The following is an 18,067-nucleotide window of genomic DNA, read 5'->3' as shown; positions in this document are numbered from 1 at the left end:
GAAGGAAAATACACTGTTTATGCTTAACTGTCAATAAATGTCAACTACTATTACAGTGCACAGACACTTCTCAAATTCTATTTCATTTAATTATCTCAACAACCCTTTGGGACCAGCATTTCACAATGAGAAACCAAAGATGTACAGGATAAATAACTCGCCCAAGGTCACATATGTTGTAAATGGAAGGGCCAAGAATGAGTCCAGGTCTCTGTAACTCAATATTCTTTCCACTACATCTGGCTGCCTAAGCTGAGCTTTAAGAATGAGTAAGACTTAAATAAAGAAAAAGAAGAAAACAGAGAAGAAAGACGACAGAAGAGACATAAACATATAATTCATGAATTATCCTAGAGTAAAAAATAACTTCTGTCCTTGGAATATACACATATACATATGAAATACAGATATTTATATATATACACACACATACTAATAAAAGATATAATGATACAATTGAAAAACAAACTAAGATAATTCATGAATTACACTGATCAAAAATTCCATACTCAAATCTAATTGTTTAAGAGACTGTTCTATGACTGAGACCATAAGGAAACTACATTAAGATTTCCAAAATGCCTAATTTACAAATCCCTTAGTCACCAAACGCATTCATCAATTAACACTTTTGAGCAAATATAATTCATTAATTAAAATAAAATTAAGGCAACATACCAATAAATACAATACTTCATTAAATTTCTACTTTAACACTCCTATACAATTCCACTGTATTTAAAAAAACCATCTGTTCTATTAATGTCCTTTTTAAGCACAAGAATGTTACAGTGATAAATGTTAAAACAAGTAGTTTCTAATATGAAATGAATCTAAAATAATCAAACTCTACTTTTAACATTATTTGAGAAGAAAATAAATTCTACCTCTGCATTGTGCTTAGTTGTTATTTCTAATTTTTCTTTCTTAGCCCGATGGAGTTTCTTTCTGAGATCAGCAGTAATATCCAAGTCTGTTTCATTTTTAACCATTTGTTTTATATCAGATGAGGCATTCTTCAACCTATAAAATGAGATCAAAATAAAATATAATTACTATTAAGTAAATTTCCAGCATTTCCCCTATTTCTGATAACTTATTTTTCAAAAAAAACAGGGAACATGTTACGGTCCTTACCCTAAAGAAACTTACATTCCAGTAAAAGATATTGATTGCAAAAGCTAGATAGAATTGCAAAGCAGTATATGACTAGAAACAAACCACTGTCCACTGGGAAACCACCATATTGTTCAAGATAGGCAATAAAGGTTATCTGATCCTATCACAAGCTGGCAAGTTTTGGAGAAGACTGAGTTCTTTCCTTTTAACCTTTTTAAATAATATATTTTACTTATTGCAAATATAACACATATTACAAAAAGAGAAAGTATAAGAGAATACAGACTCATGCTTTTAAATGGCAGAGTAAAGTTCTACTCTCTCCCCAAAAGTAAAAGTAAAATTTTAACTAATTTAACAGCAAAGAGAATTTAGAGATATAAACTCACAAGGAGAATTAGTACCAGAGATGAGACAATAGCAATAAAATACTGGAAGTTGGAACACAGGTGGATAAGTGGTAAGTGATTTATATAAGAGAGCTGAATTCAAAGCCAACAGTAAGAAAAGCAACCTGATTTACACCAGAGTCCCAAAAAGCTCAGTTCACTGGCAACACCTTTTAAAATGGGGGTAAAAGCAGAGCAGAAAACAGGAGAATTGGTTGAAAGTCTGCCAAAGAAATAATAAGATCCTCAGATCCTCTACCCTATACACCACACAACTGGGTATTGATTTCTTCCCCACTCTGGCAGAACACTAGGGGTTTATCCCCTGGAGAGGATAAAACAGAACGTCTCTGGATTGGAGACATCAGATACAAATCGGGTAAGTGTTCCATACCAAAAGCAAGAGACTCGAGTAAAAAGTTATATAATAAATTATATCCCTGGTCTTCTAATACTTATTGTCTAACAGAACAATGTCAGGCAAAGCAGAGACTAGAAGGATCTTCCCTGGAGAATCTAACCAGCAAGGTGAAAAAGACCTAAAGATGCCAATGTTACGGGTTCTCCAGCAAAACAGCTTAACCAGATCACCCTACACAGAATGCCTCATACACTGAGCTTCCAATCATCTTTTTAGGCCTCTACTTTTAAATATGAACAGAGAGCCAAGGATCACCAGAAGTTAAGCAACATCTGATAAGAAAGACAGAGACTACAAGGGGCAGGGAAGAAGTCAAAGATGATGCAGGGAAAAGATAACTTTAAAAAAAGATTAAGAAAAAACCCCTAACACTAAAATCCTCAGAAAAATAGGAGAGGATAAAAAAATCCATAAAACAAAAACTGGATGTAATTAAAAATGAAATATTCATAGAACAAAAAAAGAGCTCTTGGAAATCAAAAACACAAACTAAGAAATGAAAAACTAAATAAATAAATTTAAAACAAAAATCTCCCAGATGCCTAAAAAAATTACAAGAGAAAATAATTTCCAATTTAGAATTTTATGCTCAACAAGTACCATTCAAAGACAAGAGTATGGGGAAGGGAAGATGAAACGTACACACTTTCATAACTATGATCAGAGTGTAAACTGGCAGAAAAGTTTTTAGAAGTTTGGTAATAAATGTCTAAAACTTGCAAAAAAAAAAGACAAGAGTATGAGAAAGACTATTTCAGATCTACAAGACATCAAAACATTTATAAGGGGCTACTGGAAGACTTGTTTCACCAAAATAAGGACCCACACTGAGAAAGAGAAAGAAATGGGATCCCAGAAGTAGGGTATTCAAGATAAGAAAACAGCAAAGGGATGTCTAAGATAGTGATGAAAGGAAGCACCCAGTGAAATTTGTGCAGCAAATCACTTAAAGGGTAATCTGTTCCAACTGTACTGGCCAATGCCTCCAGGAGTAATTTCTTTAAGATGAAAAGAGAAAATAACAGAATACATCAACTATGTGAACATACTGAGAGATTTATAAAACTTGGTGGGAGTATGAAGTTGAATTCATAAGTTCATGGAAATTAAACCAAGTAAACAACAAATGAGACAACTATTAATTAAATCCAAGAAAAACAAAATGTATATGAGAAAAAAAATTGTCACTGAATACTACTACATAACTCAACTAGGAAGTTTTGATAATTATATGATAATGTAAACATTGATTAATCTAACCAAGATTATATATCACTAAATGAAGAGAGAATAGAAAAGGGAGGCAAGTATGAATGAAAACTAAATTATGAACTTCTATAGTGGAAAGTCAGTAGATAATGGCTAAACATGAAAAATCAAATGGCAATATAAAAAAAATGTTTGAAGAGGTATGGATTTTAAAAAAACATCTCAGAGAGTTGAAAATGATTCTTTCTAGGGATAAAGAAAGTTATTTGTCTCAAGGTAATAAGCACTGCTATTTTTCCTAACAGCAGTAAGTAAGCCTTTTAGAATAATTAGTCTTTAAATAACATGCATATGTAATTTTTTTAAAATAAGACTAAAATAAAACAACAGAGAATCAATGAAACCAAAATTTGATTCTTTACATAGATGAATAAACTTGATAAACCTTTGGTTAGCTAGACAAAGAAAAAAGAGAAGAAACTCAAAGTATAAACAAAGAATAAAAAAGGGAATGGCACTACCAACGTAGAAGGATTATAATGAATACTATGAACAACTTTATGCTAACAAATCAGGACAAATTTAGGACAAATTCCTAAAAAGACAGTAATTACTAAAACTAACTCAAAAAGAAAGAGAAAATCTGAACAGACCTATAACAGACAACAACATAGAATTAATAATTTTAAAAATCTAATCATAGAGAAAGTCCAAGTCCAGATTCTACCAAACTTTAAGGAAGAAATAATACCAATCCTCACATTAGAGGAGGAGGAAACATTTCTCCAAATCATTCCGAGTCCAGCATTACCTAATACCAAAATATGGCAGACATCTCAAGAAAGGAAGAGTACAGACCAATATCTTTCATGAATAGAGATACAAAAAATCGTCAACAAAACATTAGCAAACCAAATCCAGCAACATCTTGAAAGAATTAAATTACAACATGATTAATTGGGATTTATCCCCAAAATAGAAAATTGGTATAATGTCTGAAACTCAAGTGATGTAATATACCATTTTACTAAAACAAAGGATGAAAACTATATGATCATCTCAACAGACACAGAAAATGTATTTGACAAAATCCAACACCCATTCATGATTTAAAAAAATAAAAAATAACTCTCAACAAACTAGGAATACAAGGAAATTTCATCAATCTGATAAAGGGCCTCTATGAAAAACTGCAAAAAGTAGCATCAAACTTAATGGTGAAACATTGAAAGCTTCCCCTAAGACTGGGAACAAAGCAAAGATGTCTGCTAGTAATACTTCTATTCAAGACTGTATTGGAGGTTCTAGACAGTGCAATCAGGAAAAAAAAAAAAAAAGGAAAAGAAATAAAAGGCACATATACTGAAGGAAGAAGTAAAACTGTCTTTAATGGCAAAAAACATGATCCTGTAAGATTATCCTAAGAAATCCATTAAGAAGCAAAAAGACTAGAACTAAAAAACAATTTCAGCAAGGTCACAGAATATAAGATCAATATGCAAAAATCAATCACATTTCTAAACACTAGCAATAAATAATCCAAAACTGAAATTTAAAAAATAATTCCACTTATAATAGCATCAAGTAAATAAAACAGATTTAGGATTAAATTTAACAAAAAAAGGGAAAGACTTCTACACTGAAAAGCATAAATTATTGTTGAACTAAGTTGAAGACCTAAGTAAATGAAAAGACATTCCACATTCACATTCATGTATTTTAAGATGGCCACTTTCCCCAAATTGATCTACAGATTCAACATATTGCCTACCAAAATCCCAGCAGGCTTTTTTTTGCAGAAATTGACAAGCTGACCCTAAAAATTATATGGAAAAGCAAAGGACTCAGAAAAACCAAAATAATCTTTAAGAAAAACTAATGGGAGGACTTGCACCTTCTAAATTCAAAACTTACCATAAAGCTACAGTAATCAAAACAGTGTAGAATTTGAATTAAGAATAAACATGTAGATCAGCATACCAGAATTGAGACCACAGAAATAAAGTCATACATATACAGTCAATTAATTTTCAACAAAGGTGTCAAGACAATTCAATGGGGGAAAAGATAGTCTTATCAACAAATGGTGCTAAAACAACTGATCTCCACAGGCAAAAAGATAAATTTAGACCCTTACCTCACACCATATACTACAAAGTAACTTAAAATGGAGCCCGGACCTAAATGTAAGAACTAAAATTATAAAAATTCTAGAAAAAAACTTAGGAGAAAAATCTTCATGACCTTAAGCTGGGCAAAATTTCTTAGATATGAAACCAAAAGCACAATCCATAAAGAAAAAGAATTGAACTTCATAAAAATTAATAACTTTTACACTTCAAAAGACATTATTAAGAAAATGAAGTCAGGCCAACAAATGGGAAAAGATATTTGCAAATTATATATCTGATAAAGGATTTGTATCCAGAACACATAAAGAACTCTTTTTTTTAATAAATTTATTTTATTTTATTTTTTATTTTTGGCTGTGTTGGGTCTTCATTGCTGCACACAGGCTTTTCTCTAGTTGTGGCGAGCGGGTGCTACTCTTCGTTGCAGTGCACGGGCTTCTCATTGTGGTGGCTTCTCTTGTTGCAGAGCATGGGCTCCAGGTGCGTGGGCTTCAGTAGTTGTGGCAAACGGGCTTAGTTGCTTCGTGGCATGTGGGATCTTCCCGGACCAGGGCTCGAACCTGTGTCCCTTGCATTGGCAGGTGGATTCTTAACCACTGCGCCACCAGGGAAGCCCTTAGAATATATAAAGAACTCTTGAAGCTCGGTAACAAAAAGATGAATAACTCAATTTAAAATCAGGCAAAAGATCTGAATAGGCTTTTCACCAATGAAGATACACAAATGGGCAAAAAAAGCACATGCAAAGATGTTCAACATCATTGCTCACTAGGAAAACACAAAATAAAATCACAATGACATATTACTTTACTCTCACTGGAATGGCTATAATCAAAAAGTCAGAAAACAGCAAGTGTTGGGGAGGACATGGAAATGTATAAAACCCTTATACACTGCTGGTGGAAATGTAAAATGCTTCAGTCACTTTAGAATACAATTTGGAAGTTTCTTAAAAATTTTAACGTAAATTTACTATATGATGAAGTAATGGTGCTCCTAAGAATCTACCCAAGAGAAATAAAATATGTCTACACAAAGACTTGCACACAAGTGTTTATAGCAGAGTTATTCATAATAGGCAAAATGTGGAAACAACCCAAATGTCCATCAACTGGTGAATGGTTAACTAAAATGTATATATCCATAAAATGGAACAATATTCAGCAATAAAAAGAAACAAAGTACTGACACGTTACAATATAAATCTGAAGAACATGCCTACTGAAAAGAAGCCAGACACAAATGACCACATATTGTATGACTCCAGTTATATGAATTGTTCAAAAAAGGCAAATCTATAAAAACAGAAAGTACGTTCGTGGTAAATAGCAGAGTTTAAATAACTTCATCAGTCCAGATTCAAGAAGTCTGAAGAGTAATTTAACCATTAAAAATTATGACAGATGTATATTAATTTGGCAAGATGTTCCCCCCAAAATTGAAAAAGCAAGATACTAATGTAAAATATTATTCTAATTTTTGAAATATATATTTATATGTTCAAAAGAAAAGGTCTGGGCAAGTAAATACCAAAATACTGTTGGTAGTTAACTCTAAGTGGTAGCATTATAAGCAGTTTCATCGTTTTATTCATTTGTATTTCTTAAATTATTCTAAAAACACATGCATTATCTGCATTAAAATATACATATCTATGTATATATATACATATGCACATATATAAGACAGGATATCAGAGCAAAAAAGAACCTTAAAACACTCTCTTTAGCACTTTTTGAACCATCTTCCTCACCATGGTGGTGGAGAACCAGCTGATGAGACCTCACTCTTAACCCTTGACACATCTAAAAGAAAAAATTCTTTTAAGATAAAATTTTAGTAAAGAAAAATATTAATATTTTACTCATTTATTCTCTGTCTTGCTCCAGAAAGGATTTCAGGTAGCTCCTAAAGACAGGTAGGAAACGTTTACATAGCAAATCCTATTTATAAAGCAAAGTACATGTTAGTCACGGTACTCACCCCACCCACACATCCTTGCTGAAAAGGTGCTCAAGATCAGTTCTTCTCAAACTAAACGTGAGCAAGGACTATCCCCACCCCACTCCCATTGCTTCTGTAAAATATATTTAAAAGGGATAACTAAAAAAGAAAATCTAAAAATAGATAAAATTCAACTCTAAGTGTTTTATTATTAGATTCAACAAATAGAAAATTACTCTGTTACATGATTATAAGGTTCTAAACACTTGCTTTCAATTTCTGTACTTATTTCTTCGTAAACCACACTTTGAGTTGCACTCTCCGAAATGGCTCCATTTCGCATTATGGACTCAGAGTTTTTATATTATTCACATGAGATATGAATAAACCAAAGGTAGGCACCTCACCCAAAGGCATATATGAATGGTACAAAAAAGATGAGCAACAGCAATTCTTAGAATGTGAACTCCAAGAAAAGAAGCAGTTATGAACAGGAGCTAAAACTAACAGAACGCTTAAGTAGAGTGATGAATCAGAGTTGGGGCAATGAGGAAATAAGAGGAAACACAGCAACACAGATTGTGGCAAGCCAAGTAATAATGAATAAGCAGAAGAAAAGATTTAGAGAAGTGGAAAAGAATAAGCAAGTCTCTAGGGACTGGAGAAAGTACAGACACTGACTTTTGTACACTGAGTTAACAAAGGAGCATAAAGAGCCACACAGAGTCTCCAGACCCAGTTCTGGTCTCCATGAGGCATCATCCTTGCTCCTCCAGTCCCATGAAATTTCCACTTCCCTTACCATCCCATGAGAATTCTTACAATCAGCCTCTCCAACCACTTATTTCTCCCTGCTCCCTGCAACCAAAAGCATTCCTCAACTAGAAGAGACTGGAGGCTTACCTTTGGATATCACCGGAGGCATTATTTGAAGTATTCAAACTCATGATGAGTCTTCCAACTCTTTCAAAATACCCCACTGTTGCTCAGTGATATACTTCGTTATTAATGATTAAAACTGTCCAAGACGTCTGTGGCTTACAGGTTACATGGGCTGAAGTCTGTTAAAACAGTAAACAATATAACAGCAGTTATTTATATGAGTCCTGAGACTAGGGGTGATTTTTCTTTTGTTTTTTGACTTATCTGTATTTTTAAGATTATTCTTTAAAAAACATGTAAATACTTGTATTTTTAAAAGCCACAGTGTTTGGGGACTTCCCTGGTGGTCCAGTGGGTAAGACTCCATGCTCCCAATGCAGGGGGCCCAGGTTCAATCCCTGGTCAGGGAACTAGATCCCGCATGCATAGCACAACTAAGAGTTCACATGCCACAACTAAGAGTCTGCATGCCACAACAAAAGGATTCCACGTGCCGCAATGAAGACTCCGCGTGCCACAACTAAGACCCAACACAGCCTAAATAAATAAATAAACATTTTTTTTAAGTTATAAAAAATAAAATAAAAGCCACAGTGTTTTATTTCTTTTTAAATAAGATTAGAAACAAAAATGACAAAACATTAGAAATTCCTTCTTATAAGAAGAAGCTAATACTATTAGATTATTTTAATTTCTCAAATAAAAAGTAATAAAATAGTGACTAATTGTTCTTAAACTGGAAGAGGAATAGGTAGTGCCTATCTCTAGGGCACAGAATTCAGTATGAAAGAAAATGCAGTCCAGGGATGTTTTGGGGTCCCAAAAGACTTTTTCATAAATGAAATATTTTTAATGCAATGTTACAATCAAAGAGGCCAAGGCACTCCCACATAAAAGATCTTACAGTAATTTTCAAAGGCCTTCTCCCAAGGGATTGAAGAGGAAAAAGGAAAGGAGAGAGCATTTGTCACTTACCCCGGCCTTCTCTCCAGAACACTCTTCTACCAGAGACACTCCAAATTATACAGAGTCAACAACTCTAAGTTACTACAGTGTGAAGGAATCTTTGGGTAAACATCTCGATAACTAACTAACTCCAAATAGACACAAATATGAAGATCTCACAAGGTCTCTTGGTATCCCCAGCAGAAGTCCAATATCCTAAGAAAGACCATGAGATTTGGTCTCAGAGAGATCTGAGCTAGGATTCCAATAAGCATCAAGTATGTGGTCATAGGCAAGCCACTTAAACTCTCTGAGCTTGTTTCCTCAACCATAAGGAGATAACTATATCAAGCTCATATATTTGATATTTAAGTAATATACACAGCACATATACAGTACACAGTCACTGTCAGTTTCTATTACTGTAACACAAACCCTCTGAGATCTCTGATAAAGGAAAGGAGTAGGTGACACTTGGGGTGATTTGGTCTGGTTAAAGATGTAATAAAAGAAGGCTTCCCTGGTGGCGCAGTGGTTGAGAGTCCGCCTGCCTATGCAGGGGACACGGGTTCGTGCCCTGGTCCGGGAAGATCCCACATGCCGCGGAGCGGCTGGGCCCGTGAGCCATGGCCGCTGAGCCTGCGCGTCCAGAGCCTGTGCTCCACAATGGGAGAGGCCACAACAGTGAGAGGCCTGCGTACCGCAAAAAAAAAAAAAAAAAAAGATGTAATAGAAGAACTGTTTAGTGGGAATTCCCTAATGGTCCAGTGGTTAGGACTTGGAGCTCTCACTGCCAGGGGCCTGGGTTCAATCCCTGGTGGGGAACTAAGATCTCACAAGTCATGTGGCGCAACCAAAAAAATAAAAATTAAAAGGCCAGGACACTGGCCTGAGAGGCCAGGACACTGAGTGATAAATGACCCACCAAGGCACACCATTATGAAAAAAAAAAGAATTGTTTAGTAAAATTGTAGGTATACAGGGATAGCTAGAAGATGCCCCCCCCAAAAAAATCTAAACTGATCTGTCCCTGCTCGCAATAAACAACCCTGAGAGAGATCACTGAAAGAAAAGAGACTCAAATAAGCCAACTGAGATGTACTCAAACACAGTACTGGGAACTGACTAATGGTTCCTACAGCCAAACACTAAGGGATCTTCAAAACAGTCAGTGATTCACACAGCTGATGCAGAATAGTTTGACCTAGGACAAAGAAGACAGAACTTTTACCAAGATGGGGGGGGGGGGTGGAATCCCATTTCTCCAGGGACCTAAATACTAAGTTTGGGAATAGTGGTAGACAAACAAACACCACTATCATTAATCTATTGAGCACCTAGTAAAATGTCAAGCACTGTGTTTGGTATTTTATTTATACATAGAACCTATAGAACTCCAGTCATTACAACACTGCAATGTAAAGATTATCCTTTTCAACAGAGAAAACTAAGAGATTAGAAGTAACTTGTCAAAAGACAAATAGTTACAGAACCAAAATTCCAACTCATTACCATCTATCTAACTCTAAAGCAGAAGCTCTTTCTACAAGGTCATTGTTGATACAGTTAAACTATAAATTACCTTACCTGAGGTTCATTATCCTCATTTCAATTACAGAAACTCATCTAATTCAGAAAGTCTTAAATGACATGCCTAAGGCCAGTCAGGTACTAAGTAGGGGACACCAAGGACTCAATCAAGCTCTTCTGATACTGAGTCCCAAAATCTTTTCATCTTACCACCATGCCCCCAAAGCTCAGACTCCAGAGGAAGTGCCTTCAGAATGGAAGTTTAAGAGTTAGAAGGGACTCTTCCATACTTAAGAGTAATGTACAAGGCTCAAAAGTATATACAAAATGTTTCCATTTTTAAAGTGAAAAAGATGGGGCTTCCCTGGTGGCGCAGTGGTTGGGAGTCCGCCTGCCGATGCAGGGGACGCCCGTTCGTGCCCCCGTCCGGGAGGATCCCACATGCCGCGGAGCGGCTGGGCCCGTGAGCCATGGCTGCTAGGCCTGCACATCCGGAGCCTGTGCTCCGCGACTGGAGAGGCCATGACAGTGAGAGGCCCGCATACCGCAAGAAAATAAAAATTAAAAAAATAAAGTGAAAAGGATGAAACACACACACATATGCATATGTGTCACAACAGGCACAAACAGAACCTCTATTTACCTCCCAGGGAAATAATTTATACACTTAGGGCCTTAATAATGCCTGCGTTTTTTATTTTGTTTTGATCTTAGGCAGAGAAGTGTGGGAAGAGGTAGTTTACCAAATTTTAACATAGTTGTTTCAATAAAGCTAAATTGAAGGCAACCACCATTTTTCACTGTATTATTTTGCTATGTAACATCTTCAAATCTGAACGGTCTTCTAGAGAGAAAACGGTCTTCTATAGCTCAGGTGCAAGTTTCATTAACTTCCAGATCACTGAAACAGATACCGTAGTAGGCAGATGGTCCCCATGATCTCTGCCCCCTGGTGTTTCTCTCTTGTATAATACCCTCCCCTTTACTGCGGGCAGAACCTGTGACTTGCCTCTAACCAACAGAATATGGCAAAGGTGACAGGCTGCACTCCCATGATTATATTATGTTATATAAGACTCTATCCTAGCAGAGTGAAGTGACAGGCAACCTCTAGCTGATCGTGAAGAAGCACACTGTCACGCTGTGAACTGCCTACGGAGAGGGCCACATGGCAGGGAACTGCAGGCAGCTCCAACCCACAGGCAGTAAAAAGCCAGATCCCTCGGTCATATAGATGCCAACAGGAAATACATTCTGCCAACAACCTAAATGAACTAGGTAGCAGATTCTTTCCAGTCAAGCCTCCAGATGAGAACACAGCCAGCAGCACCCTGACAGCAACTTAGTGAAACTCTGAACAGAGGGCACATCTAAGCAGTGCCCAGATTCCTGACCTACAGAGACTGAGAAATAATAAATGAGGGCTGTTTGAAGCCACTAAGTTTTTGGTAACTTGTTACACAACAGAAGAAAACTAATATGTATAAGAAGCTTGAAAATGCTTTTACAGGGTTAAATAGAAAAAAAAAAGAGTGACATGTAAACTACAAAATGGGTTCTTACACCAGCCCTGCCTGTGTGTGTCTTTTATAAAGTCTCTTTGTTTTTCTATAGTTTAATTTCCTAATTAATTTACATAACAGAGTTTATAAAAATCCTATCTAAGGTAAATAGATAGAGAAACTAGAAAATCATGGGCAATATTTACAAAAAACAAATAATTACAAAATACAAATGAATAAGGGCAAACCACCAACAGCCACAAAACCTGCACAGAGTGGAGGTATCTACAGAGAAGCAAGCAGAGGAAAATAACAAGTATGCATCTGAAAGGACCCCCAAAGGGTCAACAGACAGTTAATGGGAAGAGCTGTAGTACAACCTGAGAGCAGCAGCTGAAACTGGCATATGAAACAGGCGTATGGTAAGAGAGTCCTGAAAGGGTTGGTACAGTCCAGCCTCACAGACCTTCATAACTGACTGTCAAGTTACTTCCTGGACAGGGGCCCACACTAATGAGAATCAGTAGAGGCTGGAATCAAAACTGAGCAGGGGCTGGGCTTCCCTGGCGGCGCAGTGGTTGAGAATCCGCCTGCCGATGCAAGGGTCACGGGTTCGTGCCCCGGTCCAGTAAGATCCCACATGCCGCGGAGTGGCTGGGCCTGTGAGCCATGGCCGCTGAGCCTGCGCATCCAGAGCCTGTGCTCCGCAAAAAAAAAAAAAAAAAAAAAAAAACAACTGAGCAGGATAGGGGCAATGAAGACAAAGTAAAGACATGGCCCAGACCAAACTGTAGGAGGAAAGAGGACCAGGAAATCTCAGAACCAAGCCACCATAGTTTTTAACACTCACAACAAACAAAAGACAGGGTTCTGTGAAGTTAGAAAAGCTTTCCTGAACCTTGCTCAAAGTTCAGGTCAACTAACCTTTCATAAAAATAAGCAACAAAAGGGCTTCCCTGGTGGCGCAGTGGTTCAGAGTCCGCCTGCTGATGCAGGGGACACGGGTTCGTGCCCCGGTCCGGGAAGATTCCACATGCTGCGGAGCGGCTGGGCCTGTAAGCCATGGCCACTGAGCCTGCACGTCCAGAGCCTGTGCTCCACAACGGGAGAGGCCACAACAGTGAGAGGCCCGCGTACCGGAAAAAATAAATAAATAAATAAGCAACAGAAAAGTAGAGTGGTCAAATCCCATACAAACATAAGGAAATAGAGAGTAAGGAACAGAATGGACTCCTATAAATGAAAGAATGACAGAAAGACATGCCCACAAAACAGATGAAAATCATAACTTACTACTTCAAAATGAGCTACAAGACATTAACAAAATGGTATAAGGCATGAAAGAATAGGAATCAGAATTAGAGACTGAATAAGGCACTTAAATACTGAACTGACTTCTCTTAAATAAATAAATAAATATCAGATAAATTAAAATAAATTAAAATAAAATTTTAAAAAACCTCAGAAATAAGGTGAAAAAGATCAGAAAGAATTAGAAATTAAAAATCATTTCTGCAAGGAACATTAAATTAGAGGGAACAAGAGTAAATACACATGATCAAAAAAATGCCTTTAAGGACGTATGAAACAAAAAAGAAGTAAAATTTTTAAACAAAAATTTAAGAAAGAGATCAAAATGATTCAAGAGAAAGTGAAAAAATACTGAAAATAGGCAAAGAATAACCAACATGCGGACAGCAGGAGTCCCTGAATAAGAAGATCAAAGCAAGGGAAACAGAACAAACACTAAAAACTGTAATTCAAGAGAACTGTCCTGAAATACAAAGATTTTAATCCACACTTTCAACAAACTGCATATCTGAGAATACTGACCCAGCACAACCAACAAGACACATTCTAAGATAATTACTGGACTTTAACAAAAACTTGTACACAAATGTTCATAGCACCATTGTTCATAAATAGCCAAAAAGTGAAAACAACCCAAATATCCATCAATTGGCCAATATATAAACAAAATATGAAATATTATTCAACGATAAAAAGAAATGAAGTACCGATATATGCCACAACGTGGATGAACATTGAAAACATTACGCTAAGTGAAAGAAGCCAGATGTAAAAGGCCATATATTGTATAACTCCATTTATGGGAAATTTCCAGAATAGGTAAATCTATAGAAACAGAAAATAGACTTGCGGTTATCAGAGAGTAGAGAGAGGGGGAATTGGGTCTGACTTCTAGCAGGTTATGAGGATTCTTTTGGCGGGTGGGGCGGGGGGGGGTCGTGATGGAAATGTTCTGGAATTAGATAATGGTGATTGCTGTACAGCTTAGTGAATATAGTGAAAACCATCAAATTGTATACTTTAAAATGGTGAATTTTATGTGAGGTGAATTATATCCTAATTTTTTACATTCATCATCATAAAAAACATATCCTGTCTATAGTCTCCTTTGGCAAACTCTTATTTTCTTCCTCTCGTTGATATCAGTGCTTGATGACACTAGGGCTCAAGCTCCTACCTGTATTTTAGGAAAACTAAATAAACAAAGGGCCAAATGTAGGTCTGTGGTTGAATTTAAACTATGATGGGACTTCTATGCTATTGAATATAGCGGAGATGTAGCAAAATCTCCCTTTTCTTTCACCAGAATGGAAAGAGGAAATGATGAGGTAGCTAATAAAGTAGCTAGGTACAGTAATGAAAATATCAGTGGAATATTTTCATTTAGCTAAGTCAAAGAAATGCAGGGTCCCCACATAATGTTCCTAGCTTTACTTGAAACTTTCCTATGAAATGTTACAAGTTAAGATAAACAATAATTTGGCTAATCTATATGTGTAATTAAAAATTTCTTATGATATGCCATCAATGTTAGCCTTTCTCTTCAGCCTCAGTATCTGTGCAACTCTTTAAATAATGCTTTCCATTTGAAAATATCAAATTCATCATTATCTATAAACAAACTGATACCCCAAAGCCACTCCCTGCTGTCGTCATTCCTACTGTGGCAAACAACCCTTCTCCAGGTACCATGCTCAAGACTCTATAGATTATCTCATTTCACTCTACACCAACCCCAAGGGAAGATACCATTAATACCCCCATTTTATACCAGGGGGAAACTGGGGCTTAAAGATGTTCAGTCACTTGTCCAAAGTCACATCTCTAGGAAGTGACAATGTCACGATTCAAAGCCCCATCAATTCACCTAGATTGAGAAATCCCTAACTCCAGAGCTCTGCTGTGTGCCTTGCTATTGACCTTCAAGACATGGCTCACCCCATGGCTTCCCTTGCTTGTCAGGGAAGCACTCTGCTCGATACTGCAGATATCTTTAAACACAGATCATTCTTTCACACTTCCAAACTAACTACAAGTCAGGGTCTTCTTAATGAGAGATGACTCAGACTTCCAGTGGATTTCTCAATCCAGATGGAATTTCCACTGGGCTGGGCCAAAACCAGGGCGTCCTTTGGGCAGTGATGGATAACAGCAAAGTTTAAATCAGCTTTTTATGTTAATGTATTAATATCTTAATCTTCTCCTGGTAGTAAAGTTGGACTACTCTCACCATTCCCACTGAAATAGATGAGGGGATGTTATGTATATCGTTCTTCAATAAGTTTTTAGAAATAGGTAATAGGGCAACTGAGGCCAAGAGATCAATGGTCTGGACATTCCGAGAGTAAGTAAGACAATTCTGCTTTTAGATTTCACAGCCACCACTGGTACTAAGTTTTCCTACCTCACATCTGAGTCCTGTGGGTCATCCAGAATGTACTCATCTCTCTCAATGTGTCTGCACAGATCAAGGGAAAGGGGAGGAGTGGGGAGGATGAAAAGATAAAAGCTATTATTGAGCACTTCCTACATGCCAGACACTACATTAAACATACCTGATCTCAGTGAATCTTCCCAATAACCCTAGAGATTATTATGCACATTTCACAGATGAGAACACTGAGGCTTGGAGAGGTGGAGTAACTTGTGTAAAGATATCCAGTGGGAGGGTTAGAATTCAAGCTCATATTCTGGCTGACTCCTAAATCCATCCTCTTTCATAACTCAGTGCTGTCTTCAACAGTAACCACAACTGTGTTGTGGGTGTCTATCAGCAAACTTACACATTTCACCTTTAAAAAAGATGTTTGGGGCTTCCCTGGTGGCGCAGTGGTTGAGAGTCCGCCTGCCGATGCAGGGGACACGGGTTCGTGTCCCGGTTTGGGAGGATCCCACATGCCGAGGAGCGGCTGGGCCCGTGAGCCATGGCCGCTGAGCGCGCGTCCGGAGCCTGTGCTCCGCAGCGGGAGAGGCCACAGCAGTGAGAGGCCTGCGTACCGCAAAAAAAAAAAAAAAAAAAAAAAAAAGATGTTTGGTTCTTTCATGAAAACAAGACCAAGACAAATGGGCTGAGGCAATCAAAGTATTTTAGAATGAAATGCGACTTTAGAGACCAAGTCCATCCTCCTTATCTGACAGATAAGGCATCTTAATGCCCAGGGAGCTTAGGTGATTTGGCTGAGGTCACAGAGCTAATAAAAGCCTCCACCAGACTAATACAGAAAGCTCCAGACTAAAATTACTGCCTTCATCTTTCCTTTTAGAAGGTTGCACTGCCTTTGTTTCCTCTTCATTTCAAGGGAAACCAAGTGCATCTCCGACTCTAGGCTTTTGTTATTAGGCACTAACTGTTCAATAAAACAAGTGACAAAAAATGGTAGGTTCTTTTCACCAAGATTATGAAAACAACTATAAAACATCCATGTGTAATGTCTTCAAAAGAGTCGGACACCTAATGAAATTGCTTCTCAAGTAAACTTACGCAGTTATCATTGGAGATCTGCTTAAAACGAAAAAAAAGTGTATTTGCCTAGGATAAATATCACATGGAATAAATAAAGAACAGTCAAAAGTAGGCTCCACTTCTGCAGAAATTGCACAGCCCGGGAAAAACTCACAGCCCTCTCTTCTGTCTCCTAAGAGTCCTGGCGTAGAAGCTACAGAAGACAGCCTAGCATAAACTCTTTCTTTGGTTTACCGAGCATTTATAGAATGTCTAGGGCGTGGCTGGCATTTTTATTAAAAAGGGATGAAAAAGACCTGGTCCTTGTCCTCGAAGGACTTATTGATTCTTGAGAGGGAAAGAGCCCAACAGTCCGGAGTTGTAAACCTAAGAAGCTCCAAGTCCAGGCCCTCTGGGTCCTGCCCTCTGGTCCCTACCCAGGCCTCTGGGTACTGAGGCAGCGGTCCTTGGCTAGAATGCTTCAGGAAGATCTTCCTCAGGTGGGCGCAGAGGCCCGGCGCAAGGCGCTGGAGGTGTGTCCCCACAGACGACACGAACTGCCACAGAACAGCCTCAAACTAACTCGGGGTCCCCATAACCCTCACTGCAGCCCCCTATACCTTTCCTCTGAACACCTCCCAGCCCAAATCTTTCCCCTCCAAAACCCCACACCCGGTGGTTACCTCAGGGGTCTCCCGTGATCCAGACTGCACACCCAAGACCCCTGGGGCAGCTTCGGATCTCAAAGGCAGAAAGAGGCCCAGGCAGGCCGCGGGGTCAGAGCAAAAACTGTTGGAACACGACGGACTCTAGGACCCAGGGAGGGGGAACAAAGAGCACAGAGGGGAACAAGAGGGAGACCAGCCCCAGGGAGACGGTGTTTACAACTGCCACTTCCGGAGACTCGACTTCCCTGGCAGACCTCCGCAGACTTTCGCCGGCCGCGGCCCCGCCCGGGCCCGGGCGGCCCCTTTCCTCCCGCCTCCGGCAGCCGACAGCTCCAGGATACACACTCGGAGAACGCCGGGCTCCGATTGGAAGATCCGGGCCCGCGAAGCTGCGCGGCTTTTCTGGAAGGCGACCGGCGCATGCGCTGTTGCTGGGGAGCGGCGCGCTCGCGGCCGCGCGCGGTTCCGCGCCTGGCGCGAGCCCTCCCCCCTTCTACCTCCGCCTGAGGAGCCCTCGGCCCACGTTCCAGTGTGGTGGTCTCAGTGTGAGGTGCCCGGGTCACCGTCCCAGAA

The 18,067-nt window shown here is 38.4% G+C and overlaps 1 protein-coding gene and 1 non-coding gene across 2 annotated transcripts in view; one reads left to right on the top strand and one right to left on the bottom strand.

Annotated features, from left to right (window-relative positions):
* The window catches only part of CCDC171 (coiled-coil domain containing 171), a 358,774-nt gene extending 340,933 nt beyond the window's left edge, over positions 1 to 17,841 (bottom strand). Inside the window, exons 1-5 of the mRNA XM_060155104.1 lie at positions 17,510 to 17,841; positions 15,789 to 15,842; positions 9,072 to 9,257; positions 8,118 to 8,275; positions 888 to 1,023 (exon numbers count right to left, since the gene is read on the bottom strand). Coding sequence (XP_060011087.1) covers positions 888 to 1,023; positions 8,118 to 8,161 — 180 coding nt within the window. The 5' untranslated portion in view covers positions 8,162 to 8,275; positions 9,072 to 9,257; positions 15,789 to 15,842; positions 17,510 to 17,841. The remainder of the gene's footprint in view (positions 1 to 887; positions 1,024 to 8,117; positions 8,276 to 9,071; positions 9,258 to 15,788; positions 15,843 to 17,509) is intronic.
* On the top strand, positions 8,434 to 8,506 carry TRNAW-CCA (transfer RNA tryptophan (anticodon CCA)). Its single transcript has one exon. It is a non-coding gene; the product is annotated as a tRNA-Trp (tRNA).
* Positions 17,842 to 18,067: the final 226 nt, after the last annotated feature.

Source organism: Lagenorhynchus albirostris, chromosome 7 (genome assembly GCF_949774975.1).
Source record: "Lagenorhynchus albirostris chromosome 7, mLagAlb1.1, whole genome shotgun sequence".
Lineage (NCBI taxonomy): Eukaryota > Metazoa > Chordata > Mammalia > Artiodactyla > Delphinidae > Lagenorhynchus > Lagenorhynchus albirostris.
The sequence above is the reverse complement of the archived record's forward strand: the minus strand, read 5'-3'. Positions and strand labels throughout refer to the sequence as shown.